General features: G+C 46.3%; 2 protein-coding genes across 2 annotated transcripts in view; one reads left to right on the forward strand and one right to left on the reverse strand.

The window, feature by feature from the left end:
- Positions 1 to 11017: 11017 nt before the first annotated feature.
- LOC114704407 (cytochrome c oxidase subunit 6A2, mitochondrial) lies at positions 11018 to 11729 on the forward strand. Its single transcript, XM_028885651.2, has 3 exons — positions 11018 to 11142; positions 11315 to 11451; positions 11532 to 11729. Exons 1-3 carry the CDS (start codon positions 11070 to 11072, stop codon positions 11613 to 11615), a joined length of 294 nt encoding a protein of 97 aa, XP_028741484.1. The 5' UTR covers positions 11018 to 11069; the 3' UTR covers positions 11616 to 11729.
- Positions 11730 to 11813: 84 nt separating this feature from the next.
- LOC114704406 (integrin alpha-D) overlaps positions 11814 to 20120 on the reverse strand; it is a 31113-nt gene continuing 22806 nt past the window's right edge. Inside the window, exons 21-30 of the mRNA XM_028885650.2 lie at positions 18013 to 18126; positions 17807 to 17886; positions 17617 to 17700; positions 14518 to 14596; positions 14286 to 14393; positions 14121 to 14198; positions 13861 to 13974; positions 13243 to 13344; positions 12750 to 12860; positions 11814 to 12274 (exon numbers count right to left, since the gene is read on the reverse strand). Of these exons, the coding sequence (XP_028741483.1) occupies positions 12161 to 12274; positions 12750 to 12860; positions 13243 to 13344; positions 13861 to 13974; positions 14121 to 14198; positions 14286 to 14393; positions 14518 to 14596; positions 17617 to 17700; positions 17807 to 17886; positions 18013 to 18126 (984 nt within the window). The 3' untranslated portion in view covers positions 11814 to 12160. The remainder of the gene's footprint in view (positions 12275 to 12749; positions 12861 to 13242; positions 13345 to 13860; positions 13975 to 14120; positions 14199 to 14285; positions 14394 to 14517; positions 14597 to 17616; positions 17701 to 17806; positions 17887 to 18012; positions 18127 to 20120) is intronic.

Raw genomic sequence — 20120 nt, forward strand, 5'->3', positions numbered from 1 at the left:
TGATTTTAAAAACATTAAATTGCTTACAATGCTAAAAACTTGGTTCTGTCTTCTACAGATTAAAGATTATGCTTTATATCTTAGGACTACAGCTAAATACCAGAGAGTGAGATATTCTTATTTGATGATACCTAAACAGTCTGAAAGAGGGTTTCTCCTTATCTAAGGTTTATTCAGGCTAACAAAGACCAATTTAAGAATATATGCCTAACCTCCTTGCTTTTACTGACATTGGTAGACTGTAACTAATTGTCCAGACTTAACTTACATATGCCCTCAGAGTTAAACCTAAACAACATTTGTCTAATTTAGGTATACCTAACAGATTTTGTTCCCCTGATCCTCAAACACCTTTAGAGATCAGAGAATATGGCATTTAATATAAAAGGTTTTTATGATAGAGAGACATGCCAACTCCTGGCAGCATCCTGTATCTTCTCCAGAAAGACGGATGGCCACAGAACTTCCACCTGGAGGCTTGCTTTGGGTGTGGCAGGGCCAGCCATGCAGCAAGCTGCTTTGCACTCTGGACTGCTGCTGAGATCCTGTCCAGACTGTGGATAAGAGGAGCAACAGGGGATCAGTGGTCCTGCTCTTCCAAGACAGGTGGGCCGATCTCCCCAAATTTCTGCTCCACAAAACATCTGTGAGATCTTCTGGGCTTGGCAGCTGGACAAGTGCTGCCTCTGGGACTTTTGTCCCCTAACAACCATGGGACTTGGGACTGCGTAGGTAGCTGGAAAGCTGTCTCCTGCTCATTTACTTATCCTCAGATCTGGTGTGATGGTGTTTGATGACCAGGGTATTAATAGACTTGCCACTTTTACAGCTCTCTCCCAACCCTTGGTAGCTCATTAGTAAGCTTCCTGTTAAAAGTACAGACAGGTGTGCCTTATTCACAGACTTCATGGTACAGGATAAACTGGTTTCAGATGTGACTTTGGAGGTTCAAAGTTTTAACACTGATAAATGTAGTTCTGATAAACTGATAGAGCACTGACTACAGACAGTTTTCAGTAGTCCTTAAGTTTCTAGCCTTTTGCTATGACACCAAGACAAAAATCTGTTCCAGTTGTTTTACAGACACCTGCAGGTTCCTACACAGGTTTATCTGTCCTGTCAGACTTGTGCCAAGGCCAACCCACAGGGGATCCTCCAGATACACCAGCCCCTATATCAGCTCCGAGGACACCAACCAGACGAATACTGGCAGGTTAACTTCATGCACACGCCCACTCATAAAAACTCCATTATCTCCTAACTTGTTGATACTTTTACAGAATGGATAGAGGCATCTCCCATCTCCGGAGAAACAGCAGATGTGATGGCTCAGGTACTCCTGAAGAACACATCATCCCTCATTTTGATGTGCTATCTCCCCAAGCTCCTGGGACTTCACTGCTGGTACAACTTCTCCAGGCTCAAGTGGGCACCTACCCAGCAACTGGAACCTGGTTTTCCAAGATGTCCCAATGAAGAACATATCTGCTCTCATGTCTCACTCACTCACCCTTGCCTCTTCTGTACAACCAGGGCACTTCTCCATTCCATTCTTTCTGGCAGTTATCACTCTTCCCATGGCTAGCCCTGCTTATGGGGCCAACAACAATATATATATTTTTCTCCCAGCTGTCCTCTCAGCTCCCTCAAGGAACCGATGCCTGAGGACTCCAGGATGGCAGCTAACCGAATGATTTTTCAATCACACCTCTCGTTGTGGGTGACCTCAACTCCCAACTTCCCCCTCCTCACTTCATCCCAAGTCAGCAGGAAGCAGTCTCAAGAACTCGGCATCCCTTATTCCCATCTCACTTGCTATCTATAACTAACCTTTTTATAATACACAAAAGAGAAGAATGTTAGCATTGAAGCATTATCTGGGGCCATTCAAATCACCACACCACCAAAGTCTAAGAGTGACTCTTGGCAGTCTTTACTGTGTACTCTGGGCTGGGGGTGGGGTAGTAAAACTGATCAGTTTCAGGGACTTTTTTTTTTGAGATAGGGTTTCTCTGTGTGGCCCTGGCTGTCCTGGAACTCTCTCTGTAGACCAGGCTGACCTCGAACTCACAGAGATCTGCCTGCCTGTGCCTCCTGGGGTGCTGAGATTAAAGGGATGTGACACCACTGGCTGGCTCAGTTTCAGGGACTTCTTAAAGCTGTTTTTAATTGTTTATTTCTTCTTTTAAAGAGCTTTCCTGCAGTATTCCACCTCCCCTTAGAACAGTGGTTCTCAACCTGTGAGTATCGACCCCTTTATAATTTTATAGGGGTAATCCTGAGACCATTGGAAAGCACAGATATTTGCATTACAACTCATAACAGTAGCAAAATTACAGCTATGAAGTAGCAATGAAAATAATTTTATGGTTGGGGGTCACCACAACATGAGGAACTGTATTAAAGGGTCGCAGCATCAGGAAGGTTGAGAACCACTGCCCTAGAACATCCTGTTGTTTCGCCTCCCAGAAAACATCCTGTCTTAAAAATTCTTGTTTCCCTCCAAATTGGAAGATTTTAATTTCAGAAGAAACTGTTATACAATAGTCGGGAGCCTTCCAAACCCAGTCCCTCTTCCTTTCTGAGTAACCCCATAAGTCCTGCCCAGAACAAGATGGTTCTGGTCCATAGGGCTGTTGATCCCACGTGTGCCACAGTCGAATTTCTCTGAGCTGTGGCACCGTGCAGGGGTTCCATGCTTTGCCAAAGACTAGAGATGTGAACTATGCTAGGCCCTTAATGTAAACTCGCACTGGGCTCTCTCTACTGGATATTTTTGCCTCCTTGAAACCCCTTTGCTCCATGCCTGCTGCCTTTGTTTCTGCCACATCAAGCCTGGATACCCTTCCTGTCTCTGCAACAGCATGATACCATCATTTTCTGAGTTTCTTTAGATATCTAGTTTTTATGGTTTTATGTTTAATGTTCTCCTGTTGCAGGTACTTATGAGTTTAGAAGGAGGGCACAGGGGGTGTTTAAAGGGAAACTATTTGAGTTTTTCAGGTTGACTGCCCCCATCTGCAGGCACACACAACTGATTATGGTTATAGGCTTTCACGTAGTTGGTCACCCCAAAGCCAGCCACGGAATGTCTAGACATTGATAAAAAAGATAACTCTGTCAGTTTGATCCTGTTTGAGCATGACTGCAAACTGCCATGCACCTACAGTCTTATTAATGTACAGATATCAGAGGGTGACCCTTTAAATCAAATGTTCTATTTCTTATAGTTCACTCAGAGAAAAAATGTCTGTCTCTTTTGAGTCCCCATCAGACCCAGCAGATAAGACACACTTGGACAACTCTACACAGAATAAAAGGAAGACAGATGATTTGGATCCATATAAATGTCACTGGACTCAACAATGAGTTTGCTAGCAAATATAAACCATTGGGTTCAGTTTATTTAAAAAATGCCTTCGGGGCATAGATAATGTTAGTAAATTCACATATGCTGTTTAAGGTTGCTGAAAAACTGCCCTAGAAATGGGATCTGACCTGCCCACTTTATACCCGAACAGTTTTGTCTCAGAGTTTCCTCACAGGTGATATTAATGTGTTATATTGCCCTATGTATGTAATTTGAATTTGATTTTCTTTCATTAAGAGAATGTTACATAGTATCTCTAAGGCAAACAACTGATATCTTCTATCTTCAGATGTGCCTGCCTAAAATGGTCACAGCTGGGCTTGTGTGGTAGTTGGAAAGAAGATGACCCCCAAAGGGAGTGGCACTGTTAGGAGGTGTGGCCTTGTTGGAGTAGGTGTGGCCTTGGAGGGAGTGTGTCACTGTGGAGGAGGGCTTTGCGGTCTTATGTATGCTCAAGTCACGCCCCGTGTTTCTGACCACTTTCTGTTGCCTGCGAGTCAAGATGTAGAACTCTCAGCTCCTTCTCCAGCGCCATATCTGCCTGCTTGCTGCCTTGCTTCCCACCATGAAGACAATGGACTGAACCCCTGAACTGTAAGTGAGCCCCAGTTCAACGTTTTCTTGCATAAGTGTTGCCTTGGTTATAGTGTCTCGTCACAGCAATAAAAACCCTAACTAAGACAGCTTACTAAATACTATATCCCTCCACAGAAGGAAAAAATGGACAGGGTCATTGACCTTCCACCTGAGTGTCCAGTTGCTCTTCCCAGCCAATTATATGAATTAGGTTCGAATTGCATACAGTCTCAAGGTATTTGGGGACAAACTTGGGTATAGCGTCTAGGGGAGACTAAGAAAGGGGGATTTCCATCTATGCAGCCATGGGGGAGCTGGCATCCATACTGGATGAAGAAAGACTTCAGTGGAAATAGATATTGCTTAAGCTACCCTCTTAGGAAAATTTCTCACAACATATAGTAAATGTATTTGTTAATTATATCTCATGGTATTAAAAAAAACTTTTTAAAAAGGACATATATAAAAATTAAGAAGGTTGGATGCTTCCAGAACTCAGAGAGAAAATAAGAGGTAATACTTCACATGACTTCTAATGAGGAAAGAAAAATAACACATATGGCTTGTTATCTAAAGTTACAATTACAGGGTTGACATGTGTGATGGCTGTTCTTGATTGTCAGCTTGACTACATCTGGAATTAATTAAATCCCAAGCAGCTGAGTACACCAGAGAGGGCTTTTCTTAATTAAGTTTTAAATTAAATTTGGGAAGACCCACCCTAAGTCCAGATCATCTGACATGAGAAGATCCACCTCTAATCTGAGCCACACCTCCTAGTGGCCGCCCATAGAAAGGACATGGAAGAAAGAAGTTTTTGTTCTTTGCCTGCTCGCCCTTGCTCTCACTGGCATTAGAGCTGACTTCTTTAGGATGCCGGCGTACACTGAAGACCAGCTGAGACATCCAGCCGTGTGGACTGAACAGCTACTGGGTTCTTGGACCTTCCATCTGGAGACAGTCATTAATGGAATGGCTGGGCTGTAAACCACTGTAATTTATATTTATTCTATCAGTTGTTTCTCTGGAGAACCTAATATAATCTGTAAAGATTTTTAGCTGTAAGTACGTTTTTCCTGACAGTTCTATTTATAAAAAATGTTCCTCATTCAAAATATATCTCTATACCACAGGAAAAAAATTAAAAGGATATAAAATTGCAGGTAGAAAAATGTTTACTTAATTTACAACACATAAAAAGTTAAAATGTTTCAAAAGATATAACTATAAGGTTGTATCTTTAATTAAAATATTTTAGATAAATGTGAATCATATATAGATACAATATATAAGCTTTGTCCTAAAAGTAAAAATATAGCAATGGACAAAACCATGAAAATGTAAAGCCAAGTCCTAAAAGGTCTGAACATATAAATAATTATATAAGTAATACAAAGTTTATGAGAAATGGGACTCGATGATATGTTTACTGATTAGAGTTTATTAATGTTTCTAAGATTATAACAATCCATTCATGATAGCAAAAACGTGCTTAAAGCATGTGTCTAATCTCATGTCTTTATTTAACTTGGTTAAACTTTACCATTTGGGAGAACCACACACAACAATAGCTGTGGTAATGATTCATTGCACACAACTTCATTCTTGTGAACATCTACTTATGAGAACCAGTCTGACCCTCTCTACTGAATTATATCCTTTATGATGAAAATGGGTTTGCTTGATATAAAAGATAATTAATGTCAGATGTTGACATTCCAGGAAATCTTACTTTAGAAATGAGGATTCCAAAATAAAAGAAAACGCCAGTTTGGGGAAAAAACAAATGCTACGAACAGATAAAGCCACCTTTTAGATTTTGAATATAATGAAAATGGAAATCGCTTTAAGAGTAAAATGGTTTTTATTATAGAAATTAATAACACAAAATGTATAGAATTAAAGAAAACCATATACTTAATGCATGATCTTGTAAAATGTTTTAGATTTTATAGAGGTACACTATAAAATAATTATCAAAATGAGGTCCCAAGCTTCTCTGTGGCTTATATTAATGGTTTGAAATTTATTTTGGTACTAAAAAGAGCTTCAATTCAAAATTTGTTATTTTTTAAGGCTCGAAATCTTAACAAAGATAAATTATCCCAATGGATAAAATCCTAATCTTGGAGTTTTTAGTTTATTATTAATTTTTAGAACAAAAGTAATTAAAATGTGAATTAATGATCCATGACTTCATGAGTGATTAAGTGTTTTTACTATGCCTAAAATATATTTGTAGCCTTTCAAATACCAATGCAATTTATTTACAGAGATAAGATTGGAGGCAGAGGCCAGTTGATATCTCCCATTATCCAGTCTTCCGTATGTGTTGTAAAAATGTCAGAGGAAAGCTTAAAAACAGGGAAGCAGAGCAAGTTTGAAACTAAGCTTGGAGTTTGCTCATCTGAAAAAAATATTTAAAATCAAGAGTACTTTAGCAATAAGAAATTATAAAAATCAGACCTGGTTATGGAGAATTGAATAGTTGAATAAAATGGGTTAAATTTACACTATGCGCACTCTATAAGAGTAATTGGTTGGCATATTTGCACGGCAGGGTATCCCCAGGCTCAAGTGGTACCCTTTCCTCTGGAGAGGACACAGACTCCATCAGAGTAAGTTGCATGCTAGCTTCAATACAAGATAGGGATGCGTAGGGAGATAAGACTTGCCAGAGCCTTCTGCTCCTGGCTGTGGCCACGCAGCCTGGACTAGAGTAATCTCCTGTCTGTAGGGAAGAGGAATTTCTCCTCTTGTCTCACATGATGGGGGCAGGGGGTGGATTCACTTGCCCAGTGGAGGGTCTTGGAGTCTGTACCCACATTCCAACTATCTCAAGCAATAGAGAATCAAATAGAATTTGTTTCCTGAATTGACAAACTATGATGCAGTAAACAGGGGGTCCTTGTACATAAGCCTACTGCCCAGTTCGTATGGAGCCTGCATGCTAGTTCAGTTGGCACATCCTTTAACTTGGCATTCAGTTTTCTTCTTAGCAAAGATAATTCCAGGTCTGAGAAGTCAATACCTGATTTTATGAGGAGTCCCCAAGGCAGTTTCAAATAAATATAATGTAGAAGCTCTGCCGTAGCACCAGCCAGCACAATGAGCTGAACTCTGGACAACCATCTAAATACTGTTGGAGATGTCTTCCTGTGCATCCACTATGCCTGGGTAAAGACAGCAACTCCAACTGAGGAAGAGGAGCCCTGGACTGCAAAAGCCCACTCAGACCAGCCCCCCAGGTCACCATCCAGTGACAAAGGCAGACTCATCAGCTCCCCCCCCCCAACCAGAAGCTGGTTGGTCAACACATGGCAGAACTGTGGCAAACCCAGAAGCCGATGGGTCTGTGCATGGCAGAATCTTGAGGAATTCAACAGGGACATTTGGAGACCATGATCACAGTGCCTTCTGCTCCCCTTGGACTCAAGGTACTGTTGACCTTAATGGTTCCTATAGGCCTAGCCACCATGCCTCCAAGGTGTGAAGCTGAGCATGAAGGATTATGTTAGGCCTGCTGTACCTGTGAATGACAGATATTCTGGGAAAATTATCTACCTTCATTAATGATTTATGCCTGGCTATACATCCCGCCTGTCCTTGTAGATGAATGTTCTCTAAAAATAAAATGGGACAGGTCCCTCCTGAACCACATCCACCCTTCCTTCTGAGTCTGATTTCCCCAGTGACACGGTGATTTTGGCAGGAACTCACAAAACCTCTGCTAACATGTAGTGTCCCACGGGACAGGCACAGGAAGATCGATGGGAGCCATCACGCTCCACACACCTCGCCGCCGCCACCACTTGGCAAATAACAAATGGCTGGGATGTGCATGGTGGGGCTTAGCAATTGCTGAACTAGACTTCCGGGAGTGGGTCTCTAATGAATGGCACAGGGAGAGCTCAGAGGCGGTGGTGGGTGCAGCTCCTACAGTCTCCACACAGGGGCAGTTGAGATAAAACCCAGTTGGATGTGGAAGCAAGCACCTCGAAAAACAGCACCAAGGAGGACTTAAGTTCCAGGCCAGATGGGTACTCAGTGAGCACTTATCTTAAAAAAAAAAAAATGAGAAAAAGAAATAAAAGGTGGGCTGGGAGTGTGAGTGTGTCTAGTATGCCCAGCCGCTAGGTTCAGTCCCGAGCAGCACAAAAATCAACCACCTAGCACACAAGGAAAACTTTTCAGGTACTTGGGCAAGCGCACCACACGATGGCGGCAGAGGACAGTAACAGCCTTTGCGGCACTCACCAAGTTACAGAAGTAAAGCTCTTGGGGTTTCCTGGCCTCCATGGCAGGGATGGGAATTCTCAGCAAACCTCTGAGAGGCTGCTTCGGAGGAAAGGGGGACCTAGACTCTTTGCAAGTGAAAATGTTCCTCTTTCTGTTTTCTTCAGTAGCCGTAGTGGTACAAAACAGGGAGGGGGTTGGAGGGAACCGCACATCCAGGGAGCTGACAGGGAAGTATGAAGTCCCGTCTCCACAGCAGTCCTAAACTCCAAGAGGACAAAAGTGACTCTCGGAAGAAGTCATCATAATTTAGTAAGGAGTCACCAAGGAAGACGAACTGAAGGAGGAACCTTGGTAGGTGGACACTATTCAGTTTCTGTTACAGTTCATTATTTGTTTATTTGTGGGAGGGGGGAGCTTGAAGATGTGCAGGAGTCTTGCCATCTCGTGGGTCTTTGGGATCAAACCCAGGCTTGACAACAAGCACCCTTACCTGCTGGGCCGTCTCACCAGACCCAGTGTAAAGTAAGAGGCACGGGTGTAGAGGCCTTTCTGGAAAACGTACCTTACTCACTTTTATAAATTGAGTTTAGACACATCAAACTTGGCTCCAAGCTAGAGGCCTCCTGTTAAGACTGCAAGTCTGAGCACAGACAGTGTAAGTCACACCTGTGACCTCAGCACTTAGCAAACTAGTGCAGGAGGATCGTGAGTTTGATTCCAGCCTAGCCTACAGAGTGAGCGCCTTTCTCAGAGAGAAAGAACAAAAGTTCAGTTGTGGTGATATTTTGTTTGCGCTGTAACAAATAAAGCTTGCCTGGAGATCAGAGTGCAGAGCTAGTCACTAGAGGCCAGGCAGTGGTGGCGCACGCCTTTGATCCCAGCACTTGGGATCTCATGCCTTTGATCTCAGGCCTTGGGCGGCTCACGCCTTTAATCCCAGCACTTTGAGAAGGAAACAGGAAGTGATATGGCTGGACAGAGAGAGGAATATAAGGTGGGAGGAGACAGGAGCTCAGCCCCTTTCAGCTGAGGAGTTGGTGGGGTGAGAGGTGTCTGTGGCTTGTTCCTTTGTCTCTCTGATCTTTCAGCGTTTACCCCGATATCTGGCTCTGGGTTTTTATTATTAAGACCATTTAGGATTTGCACTACATTCAATGGCTGAGGATATAACTCTGTCTACAGAGCTTGAAGATGCTGTTTTCTTGCAGTCATTCACCTCTAGCTCTTTTGATCTTTCCTCTCCCTCTGCCTTAGCTGGGTCAGTGGGCAAAGGTGCCCGCCACACAAGTCTGGTGTCCTGTGCTTAGTTCCCAGGATCCACCTGAAGGGAGAAGGAGAGAACAAAGCTGCCCGTCCCCGGAACTCCACACAGTGCTGTCATGTATGTGCACACACCCTGTAATACAAAATAAAATAAAGACAAGGACTGAACTCAGCGGAAGGAAGTAGATCAGCATTGGCTCAGGATCCCGAGACCAAGTTCTCAGCGCAAAGATTTACTTGCCCCAGAGGGACAGAGGCCAGGGACAAGAGACAAAGACGGGAGAGCGAGGATGAGGGAGGGAACAAGGGAGAGCGGGAAGGGCATTTGTCCCCCTAGGAGACAGAGGACTGCCTCTGGATAGAGAGGAGACAGACGTGGCCCACAGGAAAATGGCGGTTTATAAAGGTAAAATGGGAAACCCCGTGTTACGATGAGGTGTTTAACTTTAATTAGCCGTGTTAATTAGGTGAGCCAAAGGGGGCTTTTGATTGCTGGACTTCAATTCTTTGATATCTGGACCTGGGTAGTCAGCCTCAGGAGGACGAATTGGCCAAATAAGGGAATAGAGCTTGGTGTCTGGCTTTAGGAATGTAAGGTAAGGGTTTTTAACTAGGCAGAGGGAATTGGGGAGAAAAGAGCGTGTTTGTCAGGCCTGGGCTGGCTAGAGTCCTTTCAGGAAAAGCATTTAATTACCATGCACATAGCCCGGGGATGCAATTTCCCCACACTAATAAATATTTTTAATGGGCACTTCATTAATTTTATCCATATTCCATGCCTACTCTGTGCTAGCCATTGAGATCAGAATATTAAGTAAAATCATTCCCCACCACTATGAAAAAGAGTAGTATATTTTTAATTATTTAGAGAGTCTAGTGTAGCCCAGGCTAGCTTTGACCTTGGCCTGTAGTCTAGGATGGCCTTGAACTCCTGATCCTCCTGCCTCCATATCTCAAGTGCTGGCATTAAAGGTATGTATGTGCCACTACACTGGGCTTATGTAGCTCTGGGCACAGAACACAGGCCATCGTGGGTACTAAGCAGGCAGACACTTCAGGCATTCTACCAACTAAACTCCGTTCTCCTCACCCTCCCACCCCCCATTTGTTGTTGTTGTCTTTGTGAGTCAGGGTTTCTCTGTGTAGTCCTGGCTGTCCTGGAGCTTGCTCTGTTGACCAGAACTCAGAGATCTGCTTGCCTCTGCCTCCTGCGTGCTGGGATCAAAGGCATGCACCACCACTGCCCAGCTTTTATTTTATTTTAAAAACAGGGTCTTATGCCACCCAAGCTGTGCTCAGACTCACTAAGTAGACAAAGGCAGGCCTTGAACTCTGGTCCTCCTGCCTTCACAGCTCAAAGTGCTGGGGTGACAGACTTGTATCACCAAATCGGGCCTGTATTTCACCTCAGATGTTCTCTTGCCAAAATGGAAGGCACGTTGCATCAGCTGCCTGGAGAGGAGCTCCTGCCAGTCAACCCCACTTTAGATAGAGAAAGCCCCTAAAAATAGCCATCTGTGTTCCAGCTCAACAGGTGATTGGCTCAGAGAGGGGAGGAGATCCTCTAGGCTGGGTGAAGGAGAGAGAAAAGGACACTGCCATTCCCAGCTTCTCCTCAGCGATGGCTCTGCCTCTTAAGGTCCTGAGTCGGGGCTTGGCCAGTGCAGCCAAAGGAGACCATGGAGGGGCTGGAGGTAAGTGGGGCTAAATCAGGCCTGACTCTGATTTAGCAGCCTAGCCCATCTGTTCTCTTGTCCTCCTCTTTCCCTCTCCCTCTCCTGGCTACCCTCTCCTGATCCACCCAGCACTGATCTCTCAGGCCTCTAGGCCCAGGGATAGCTTCACCCTCACCTCTGCTTCCCCCAGCCAACACCTGGCGCATCCTGACCTTCGTGCTAGCCCTGCCCAGTGTGGCCCTCTGCACCCTCAACTGCTGGATGCATGCTGGCCACCACCAGCGCCAAGAGTTCATCCCCTACCACCACCTCCGCATCCGCACCAAGGTACACCAGAGGCTGAGGGAGGGCCGGCAGGGGAATCCCAGGGGAGGCATTGGAGTGACCTGTCTGCTTTCTCCCCACAGCCCTTCTCCTGGGGGGATGGCAACCACACACTTTTCCACAATCCCCATGTCAATCCTTTGCCCACGGGCTATGAGCACCCTTGAAGTCCCAGCAGACACACTTGTTCACAGTCTCCAAATTGACCTTCTGCATCCCGGCTATGAGAGCCCCTGAAGTCCCGGTGGACGGTCCTAAGTGCAATAAAGGTGTGGAACTTCTGTGTCCTGTGGCTCTTTGGGAACGGCATGGCGAAGGGAGCTGGGCAGACTCCAGAAGGGAAGTTGGTATCTGGGCTCAAGCTCTTCCATACAAGGAAAATGTGGAATTTCCCTTGCATTTTCGTTTTATTAAAAAACATTTCATCCAAGCAATACATTGTATGTCGAGCATATTCTCTTCACTCTGTGTTGCACGGTAATTCTTATCCATATGAAAATGTATGCTGACCCTGTGCCTGCTCCTGGATCAGCACTGAAGTCTAATACATGGGCAAAAGCATAAAAATCTCCCGGCTCAGAAGTATGGCATCACACCTGGGAAGTTGCCCAGGCTAGTCTTGAGCCGTAGAGAGCTTGTTCCCATGCCAGTAGATTCATAGGCAGAAACAAGACCAACCCCTCCTGGCAGAGATACATGGGAACGCGGATTCCTAGGACTGAAGCAGGTGTGGAGTCTCAGCGCTGCAATCGGCCTCACCGGCTGTGGGAGGCGCCGCAGGCTGGCCGTCCAGCATTTCTTTGTACTGACGTTTGAAGAAGCCAAGCTGTGAAATGCAGTCAGAAAACTGGGTAAGAGGGCGGGGAGGAAGGTCGAGAAGAAGAAGTTGAAGCCAGGAGAACTAAACTAACTTCCAGCTGTGTGCCAGAACACGCACGTAAACAGCTGTCCCGGGGTGGGACAGATGGCGTGCCAAGCAGTTAGACCCTAAGCCGCAGGAGAAAAGCACAGGTTAATTGGCAGGTAGATTCGCACGCACACCCTGACTTTCTGTTTCACTTCAGCCGATCTGTGATGTGAGTCTTATTGTTACTTCAAAAAACAAGAAGCAAAAAAAAAAAAAAAAAAGAGACCCCAAAAGGAGAAGCAACTTGCCTAAAATTAGAGTGTAGTGACAGAGATGGATATGTTCCCAAGCCCGCCCCGCAACCATGATCCGAGTTTCTACTATCCTATCTGTGCGTGGCAGAGCCGGGGGTGAGCACTGGGAGTGTTAGGAAAATGACGGGAAAACAGCTCACCTTGTACAGTGCGGCCGTGATGAGGGCCAGGAGCAGCAGGCCTCCCACGGAGCTGCCCACTAGGAGGGGGAGGGGATCGTAGACCTCATATTCTTCAAGCATTGTCTCTACCTGATTTGAAAACCAAAGAGTGCTCTCTCTGTCTCTCTCTCTGTCTGTCTCTGTCTGTCTGTCTGTCTCTCTCTCTCTTTCTCTCTCTTTCTCTCTCTCTCTCTCTCTCTCTCTCTCTCTCTCTCTCTCTCTCTCTCACACACACACACACACACACACACACACACACACACACACACACCAGGCTCCCAGCCGTTAACCTTCCCTCTTCTTTGCCAATGCCCTATGCCAAGCATTGAGCTGCAGCGGCACTTGCGCACCGAGTGCCTGAGGACCTTCATCCATCCTCCCCCCAGGCTGGCAAATCCCCCAGCCATCACTGCAGACTGAGCATCAGGAGCCCCCTCGCCAGCCTGGCCACCACCCGCCACACAGTCACTACCTGGGCTCTCAGAAAGGCCTCCTGTCCTGGCAGCTGGGAGTACACAGATGTGTTGAATGTGATCTCAGCCGCACTCGTGACCACCACCTTTTTCTGCAATGTCTGCAAAAGAGAGGGTGGAGCAGAGCTGAAGTTTGGACCTGTGAGGAGCTCAGGGTTCGAGAACTGCCCTGACCCAAGGGTGCTCCAGACCCATCAGGTGCTGTGGATATCGCTCTATATAAATAAAACACTGATGGCCAGTGACCAGATAGGAAGCATAGGTGGGACAAGGAGAGAGGAGAATTGGGGAAACAGGAAGAAGGAGGGGGAGACACACTGCAGCCACCACCAGGACAAGCAGCATGTAAAGACGCCAGTAAGCCACCAGCCATGTGGCAAGGTATAGATTTATAGAAATGGGTTAATTTAAGATAAAAGAACAGTTAGCAAGAAGCCTGCCACAGCCATACAGTTTATAAGTAATATAAGCGTCTGAGTGATTATTTTATACGTGGATTGTGGGACTGCGGGGCTTGGTGGAACCTGGAGAGAAGCTCTCCAGCAACAATCAGGCACACATGGACGGGGTGGGGGGGGACGGGGAGGACGGACACACCTCTGCTATTGGCCACACACCTGGCTGACCCAGCCGAAGCTGAGGTTGCCCTTCAGGATGAAGTCAAGCTCGTCCTGGATGCCCAAGGAGGGGATGTCACAGCGGAAGTGCAGGCAGTCGGCAATAGAGCAGTCCTGGGGCCAGAGAGGAATAAAGGTGAGGAGAGGAGCGGGGAAAGGCTCTCCAAGATGGGGTGGGGGATATAAAAGTACAGGCTGACAGCACAGCCCTGATTGACAGTACTTCCCTCTGTGTCCCCCAGTGCACAGGCTTTTCTCACCAGCACAGAGTGCCTTCGAATCCGGGTCAGAACATCAGAATGCTGAGGTTCCCTCTGCGACGATGCACAGGAGACACCCTGGGAGGTGGGGGGACATTTTCCTGATAAGAGCGTGGTGTCGTTATAGACAAGAATTCGAGAGAGAGAAAAACTTCAGGCTGGTACCTGTGCTGAGGTCCTCACAGCCACATCCCACACAGCCACACCGTTCAGGAGGATGGGGACCCGGAAGTTAACGCTGATGGCCAGCTTCCGCTGACTCAAGTTAGTCACCTGCAGGAAATGGAGACCCGATGTTGACATGATCCCTAGGACGCCCCATTTATCTCTTACCCCTAGCTCTCCAGTCTCCCCCACCCTCAGCCGAGACAGACATGCATATCCTTTAGCTTCTCACACGATATCGATGTTCTGCCTCTTTCCCTCTGTCCCCGTCGAAAGATGAAAAGTTGAAATGCTTCGTGGAATCTTCCTGCCTGGAGAAAATGGCGTGTTGGTGAAAAACAGCTCTGGCGTCATCTCCGTCCAAGCCATGGCTTGCTGCAAAGGACTGGGCCCAGCAGATGATGCAGGAAAATAACAGCCGTCTCCATGTGCATCTGCAGTCTCAGCGTTCATGCTACTCCTCTCCCTGCAGTGTCCTTTGCCGGGTACTGTACTTACAGCTCTTCCCTTGGTGGCCTGGCTTCTTTATACCGCCATGGATTGTTTCACTTCTTTCTTTGGCATGAAATGTTCTTAGTCAAGTTCCAGGAATTTTCACCTAAAGACCCAACTTCTGCATATCTCTTGTAATGTTCAACATTACAGTGGAGAGAAAGCATTGATATATTTCCTGTAGCTGATAGAGTCTAGCAGATAGGGAGTAGCCCCAGGAACTCCTAGGAAATCTTCTGCCAGAACAAATTATCCCATGGGGGTTCTAGGGAGTGGAGGTTAGATTACTTGGGACAAATGGAGCAAGAGCCTATCTCTGATGGCGGTAATGAAAGCAGATATGGTCGTGCTGGAGCAAGTGAGCACATATGAAAGCGGGTGGCCCAGGAGCTCAAGCCAGGAGGGGCCCCCTACGCTGACAGAGGTTTCTGTCTACTGGTTCTTTGTTTTTGCTTTTGTGAGACAGGCCTCCAACTGTATCCCAGACCAGCCTTAGATTTGCAGCCAACTTCCTGCCCCTGCCTTCCAAATGCAAGGATTACAGCTGGGAGCCAACACATCTGTCTTATCCATGACTTTCAGTTGGCATTTACTGTCACCAAAGAGAGGAGGGAGGGAGGGCCACAGGGGGAGTAGGAAGAGGGAGAGAGAGGAATGGAGGCCATGTAACTATGTCACTCATGCATGAAAGTATTGAAAATAAAAATTTAAATGAAAAAATAAGGAACACATTTACTTTTGAAAATGTGTTTATGGTATACCAATGCTGATATAAATAAAAGCATCACACACAAAAGTTTTCTCCAGGGTATTTGGATTGTCCTGATGATTTCATTAGTTAAGTTGTAATTCCAGCCTTCCCAATGCTGGCTGTCTCAGAGCTCAACAGAATTAAGCAGGCTGGGCATAGTGATGCCCATCTGTAATCCCAGCACTTGGGAGGCAGAGGCAGATGGACCTCTGTGAATCTGAGGCTAGCTTGATCTATATAGAGAGTTACAGAACAGCCAGGACCACATAGTGAGAGCCTAATTTAAAAAGAAGAAGAAAGAGGAGAGGAGGAAGAGGAGGAGGAGGGGGAGGGGGAAGAGGAGGAGGAAGAGGAGGAGAAGGAGGAGGAGGAGGAGGAGGAGGAGGAGGAGGAGGAGGAGGAGGAGGAAGAAGAAGAAGAAGAAGAAGAAGAAGAAGAAGAAGAAGAAGAAGAAGAAGAAGAAGAAGAAGAAGAAGAAGAAGAATTAGAATTAGAATTGAAGGGCCAACATGCTTCACCACCCAGAAGCCAGATCATCTGCCCAGAACCTCTGCATACCCCACCCAACAGTTTTCATGCTATCAGCTTGACATTTAAGAGCCCCTGGAATAGACTGAGGTTGTGGCTTTGTGGTAGGGTGCTTGCTTAGCATGCACTAGGCCCCAGGTTCGAGCCTCAGAACTGAGGCACTGGGGACAAATTTCATGAGTTCCCATGTCAGACACACTACTTCCTACCCAACGATTTAACCTCACTAGAGTCTTGCACTTTTTCTCCCTAATGAGGGCCGTAGCAGCACCTAGCACTCGTGAGCTCTCCATAAACGCTGGGGTTTTTCTCGTGCTAGCTGGGATTCCTCTGTGCTTCCCAAACCTATTTTCTCTGTGCATCCATTTTCTTACTTTTAAATCTCTAGTTCTAAAGGTCTTTTCTTTTTAAAAATTTTACATTGATTTGTTTATCTGGGGGGAGGGTGTGTGCCACCAAGCTCATTTAGCAGACAAAGGACAACATACAGAAGTCTGTTCTCTACCTCTGCCATGTGGGTCTCAGACATCAGGCTTGGCAGCTGGTGACTTTACCCACAGAGCCTTCTTCCTGGCCTTAAACCTCTCTTCAAACCGAAGCAAAACACTCAGCCTTCCTTCCTCAGTCTTGAGAGGTGTGTAGCACGTGAGCATCGGCACAGAGCCGCTCTGGAAGAAGCCTCGGGGCTTCACCTACTTGCTTTGGACCACATAAGCAACCCTGTTATGCAAGCTGACTTTGTGTGAGGCATTCAGTGGTGCTTACCTGGTCAGTACAGGGGTGAGCTATTTAACCTCCAGATTTTTTTATTTGGTAAAAATAGGGATAGCAATATGGTTGTCCAGATGATTAAATGGATATAATTTAAAAAAAAAAAACTATATTACTCTTCCCAAACCCCACAATAACCAAAAATGCTTCAGATATCCCCAGTATGGTTGACTGTAAGCTGTGTTGTGTTTTCCTAGGGATAAAAGAGAAAACTCACGCATGTCGTCCATGGGTCATGTCATTGACAACGACGCATTTGATCCTGACCCCCTCCGGTTCTGCTACATCCTCAGCAGCCACGGCAGCAAACCCTGTCCTTGGTGTTCTCACAGGCTTCCACCCAGTTCTCTGCTGCCTGCCCCTGCCCCTGCTCACCTACCCACCTTCAAAACCCATAGCAGCAGCTTCACACTCGACTCTCCCGCCAGCTCTACCCTTCTCTGGCCTTGTCTCGCCTCTGTGTGGTGACAGACCTGTCCTGTGAGGTCACGCTCCCAGCCCACGATGCCCAGAAAAGCCTTAACCTCAAGCTAGTAACATCACTTGGTGTGTTCATGTCTAGCAGCAAAGCTTCATGGGAAAGAGGGACCAAACACTGGAGGAAGGAGAGGTCAATAATGGCGCCGAGGTGCGCGAGTCCCCTCAAGGCCCTTTGTAAGGATCCTGCCTCAGTCCACCACCATAAAACAGGCTGATTCAGATGCCAATTGCACAAAGAGCCAGCTGAGGAAGAAGCAGCTGGCTTGGAGGAAGGTCGAAGGGCCAAGGGAAGGGCTAAGGATTTAGTACCTCCGGATCACTGTATACACAGTGTACTTCACCGGGAGCTCCAGCTGGAAGGCAGTCCTGTTGGTTTCCCGCTTGTTATTCTCACTGGAGAAAAAGAGTGGAAGACGACTGTGAAGGAATCTGGGTAAATAGTAGCCAGCTGGGGTATAAGACCGGAGGAGGCGTGGCACCAACACTCTCCTGGGCTCACCTGCTTGCATTGGCCCTCATAAGCAACCTGTCTCCCAGGAAGGCCTTGTAGGAGACATCAAATGTGATTATGAAGGTGCTCTGGGGGGAGAAGGAAAAAAAGAGACGGAAATGGAGAAGGTCGTGGAAAAGTAAGGGAAGGGAATGTGTTGGGACAATGAGGCCGGAGCTGAGGATCTGGGGGTGGGGGCGGCACATAGCACTGACCTTCGAGCCTTCTCGGAAGATGGGGTGATTGATGCTACAGCTGCTGCTCCTCAGGCCCTCCGTGTCAGTGGGCTCAGCCTCACATGCCAAGCGGAGTGGGTGCTGGTGAGGTTGCTTATAGGAGAACAGATGAGTTCAAGTTACCACATTGGTTACTTTTCTGTGGCTGGGATAAAACACCATGGCCAAGGCAACTTAAACATAGAGGACTTTATTTGGCTTCCAGCTCCTGAGAGACAAGAGTCCATCATGTCAGGGGAGAAGGGCAGCAAACAGCAAGCATGGCAGCCAGAGCAGAAAACTGAGAGCTCACACCCTCAACCACAGGATCAAGCAGGAAGTGTAAGCTGCAAGTGGCCCGAAGCTTTTACTCCTGACCCCAGCCCAACAGTGATGTACTTCCTCCAGCAAGGCCGCCCTCCCCCAAACCTCCCAGACAGTGCCACCAACTGAGGACCACGTGATAGCATTCCTAAGACTCTGGGCAACGTTCTTCATCCAGTGTCCACAGTTACCATCTCTGTATATATGGGACTCACTTATGGCTGGGGTAGCATTGAAGAGCAGGGAGAAAAGGCAGACTTTTCAATAAGTGGTGCCAAGAGAATTCATCCCATATTGAAAAGGAAAGGTCCAGAGAAAAATGAAATTAGATCCCTACCTAATTTTATACATTAAAATACATTCTAGTTGTTTAAAGACTTTTATGTACAAAAGTAAAACCAAAAAGATTTTTAAAGGGAGTATAGTTTATCATAACCTTGGGGTAGGGAACCTCACTCAAGCATGTTAGGCAAATTCTCTACCACTGAGCTACATCTCTTCCCTAGGAAATACTTGTTTTTTTTTTAAATTAAATTAATGCTTCTCTCTCTCTCTCTCTCTCTCTCTCTCTCTCTCTCTCTGTGTGTGTGTGTGTGTGTGTGTGTGTGTGTGTGTGTGTGTGTGTGTGTGTGTGAAGTCAGGGGACACTTTGCAGGAGCTTGGTCTCTCCTTCCACGATGCCAGTCTTGGGGACTGAGCTCAGGTCATCAGTCTTGGTGAAAAGTGCCCTTAACCACCTTTTTCGACTGGGGGTGTGGTGTAGTTGTTTCATGCCTGATTCATGGAACCTCATAAATTGGGCATGAGGGCACATGCCCGCACTTGAACTCAGAAGTTCAAGGCTAGCCTGTGACCACTTTGTCATTACTGAGTTTGATTTCCATACAAGTCCTGATTGGGATCAGATCTTGCTGGAGTTGGCCATGACATTGCCTCAGGGGTGGCAGGAAATGGGTAGACACCGAGTGGCTGTAGGCAGGGAAGCAGTGACCCTTGGTGTACAAGTCTGAGAGATAGTATGGACTTGGGGAGAGGGACAAAGAGAAAAGGCCCCCTGAGGTCTATGGGTAGGTGGAAAGACATACACACTGGGATGTTAGGATGTGAGGAAGTATTTCTTAAACAAGGTTAATATACAAAAATACTGAGAATAGAGGAAAAGATTGATAAACTCAATTGCAATTGAATTAAGACACCTTTTATAGTATTAAAAGACACAAGGGAGAGACTGAAAGGGAGTATGTAGAGAACTCCTGCAAATCACTGTTTGAGACTAGGTCTCCCTAGGTAGTCCTTAATGGCCTAGAACTCACTATGTCCACCAGGCTACCCTCAAACTCACAGAGATCCTCCCGCCTCTGCCCCCCAAGAGTTCTGGTATTAAAAGTGAATGCCACCACACTGGGGTTTTTGTCCCTTTCTTTCTTTCTTTGTTGTTTTTGTTTTTTCAAGACAGGGTTTCTCTGTGTAGTTTTGGCTGTCCTGTAACTCACTCTGTAGATCAGCCTAGCCCCGAACTCACAGAGATCCGCCTGTCTCTGACTCCTGAGTGCTGGGATTAAAGGTGTGTACCACTGTGCTGGCTAATTATTAAAATCCAAGCACGAACAGGAGAAAAAAATGTAGATAGACACATCCCCCTACAGAAGACCCAAAGGACCACAATATGAAACTGCAAGGAAATGTGTGATCATATTGACAGTTGAAAAGTCTGATAGCATCAAGAGTTGAGAGACAGGCACAGGAACTCTCACATGCTACCCATAGAAGTGTAAATAGACAAA

This window comes from Peromyscus leucopus, chromosome 1 (genome assembly GCF_004664715.2).
Source record: "Peromyscus leucopus breed LL Stock chromosome 1, UCI_PerLeu_2.1, whole genome shotgun sequence".
NCBI lineage: Eukaryota > Metazoa > Chordata > Mammalia > Rodentia > Cricetidae > Peromyscus > Peromyscus leucopus.

Bases quoted from the DNA above. Each gene is read 5' to 3' on its own strand.
- LOC114704407 (XM_028885651.2), top strand. From the start codon at position 11,070: ATGGCTCTGCCTCTTAAGGTCCTGAGTCGGGGCTTGGCCAGTGCAGCC. The intron at 11,143-11,314 runs GTAAGTGGGGCT...TGCTTCCCCCAG, and splicing joins AGACCATGGAGGGGCTGGAG to CCAACACCTGGCGCATCCTG. The intron at 11,452-11,531 runs GTACACCAGAGG...TTCTCCCCACAG, and splicing joins ACCTCCGCATCCGCACCAAG to CCCTTCTCCTGGGGGGATGG.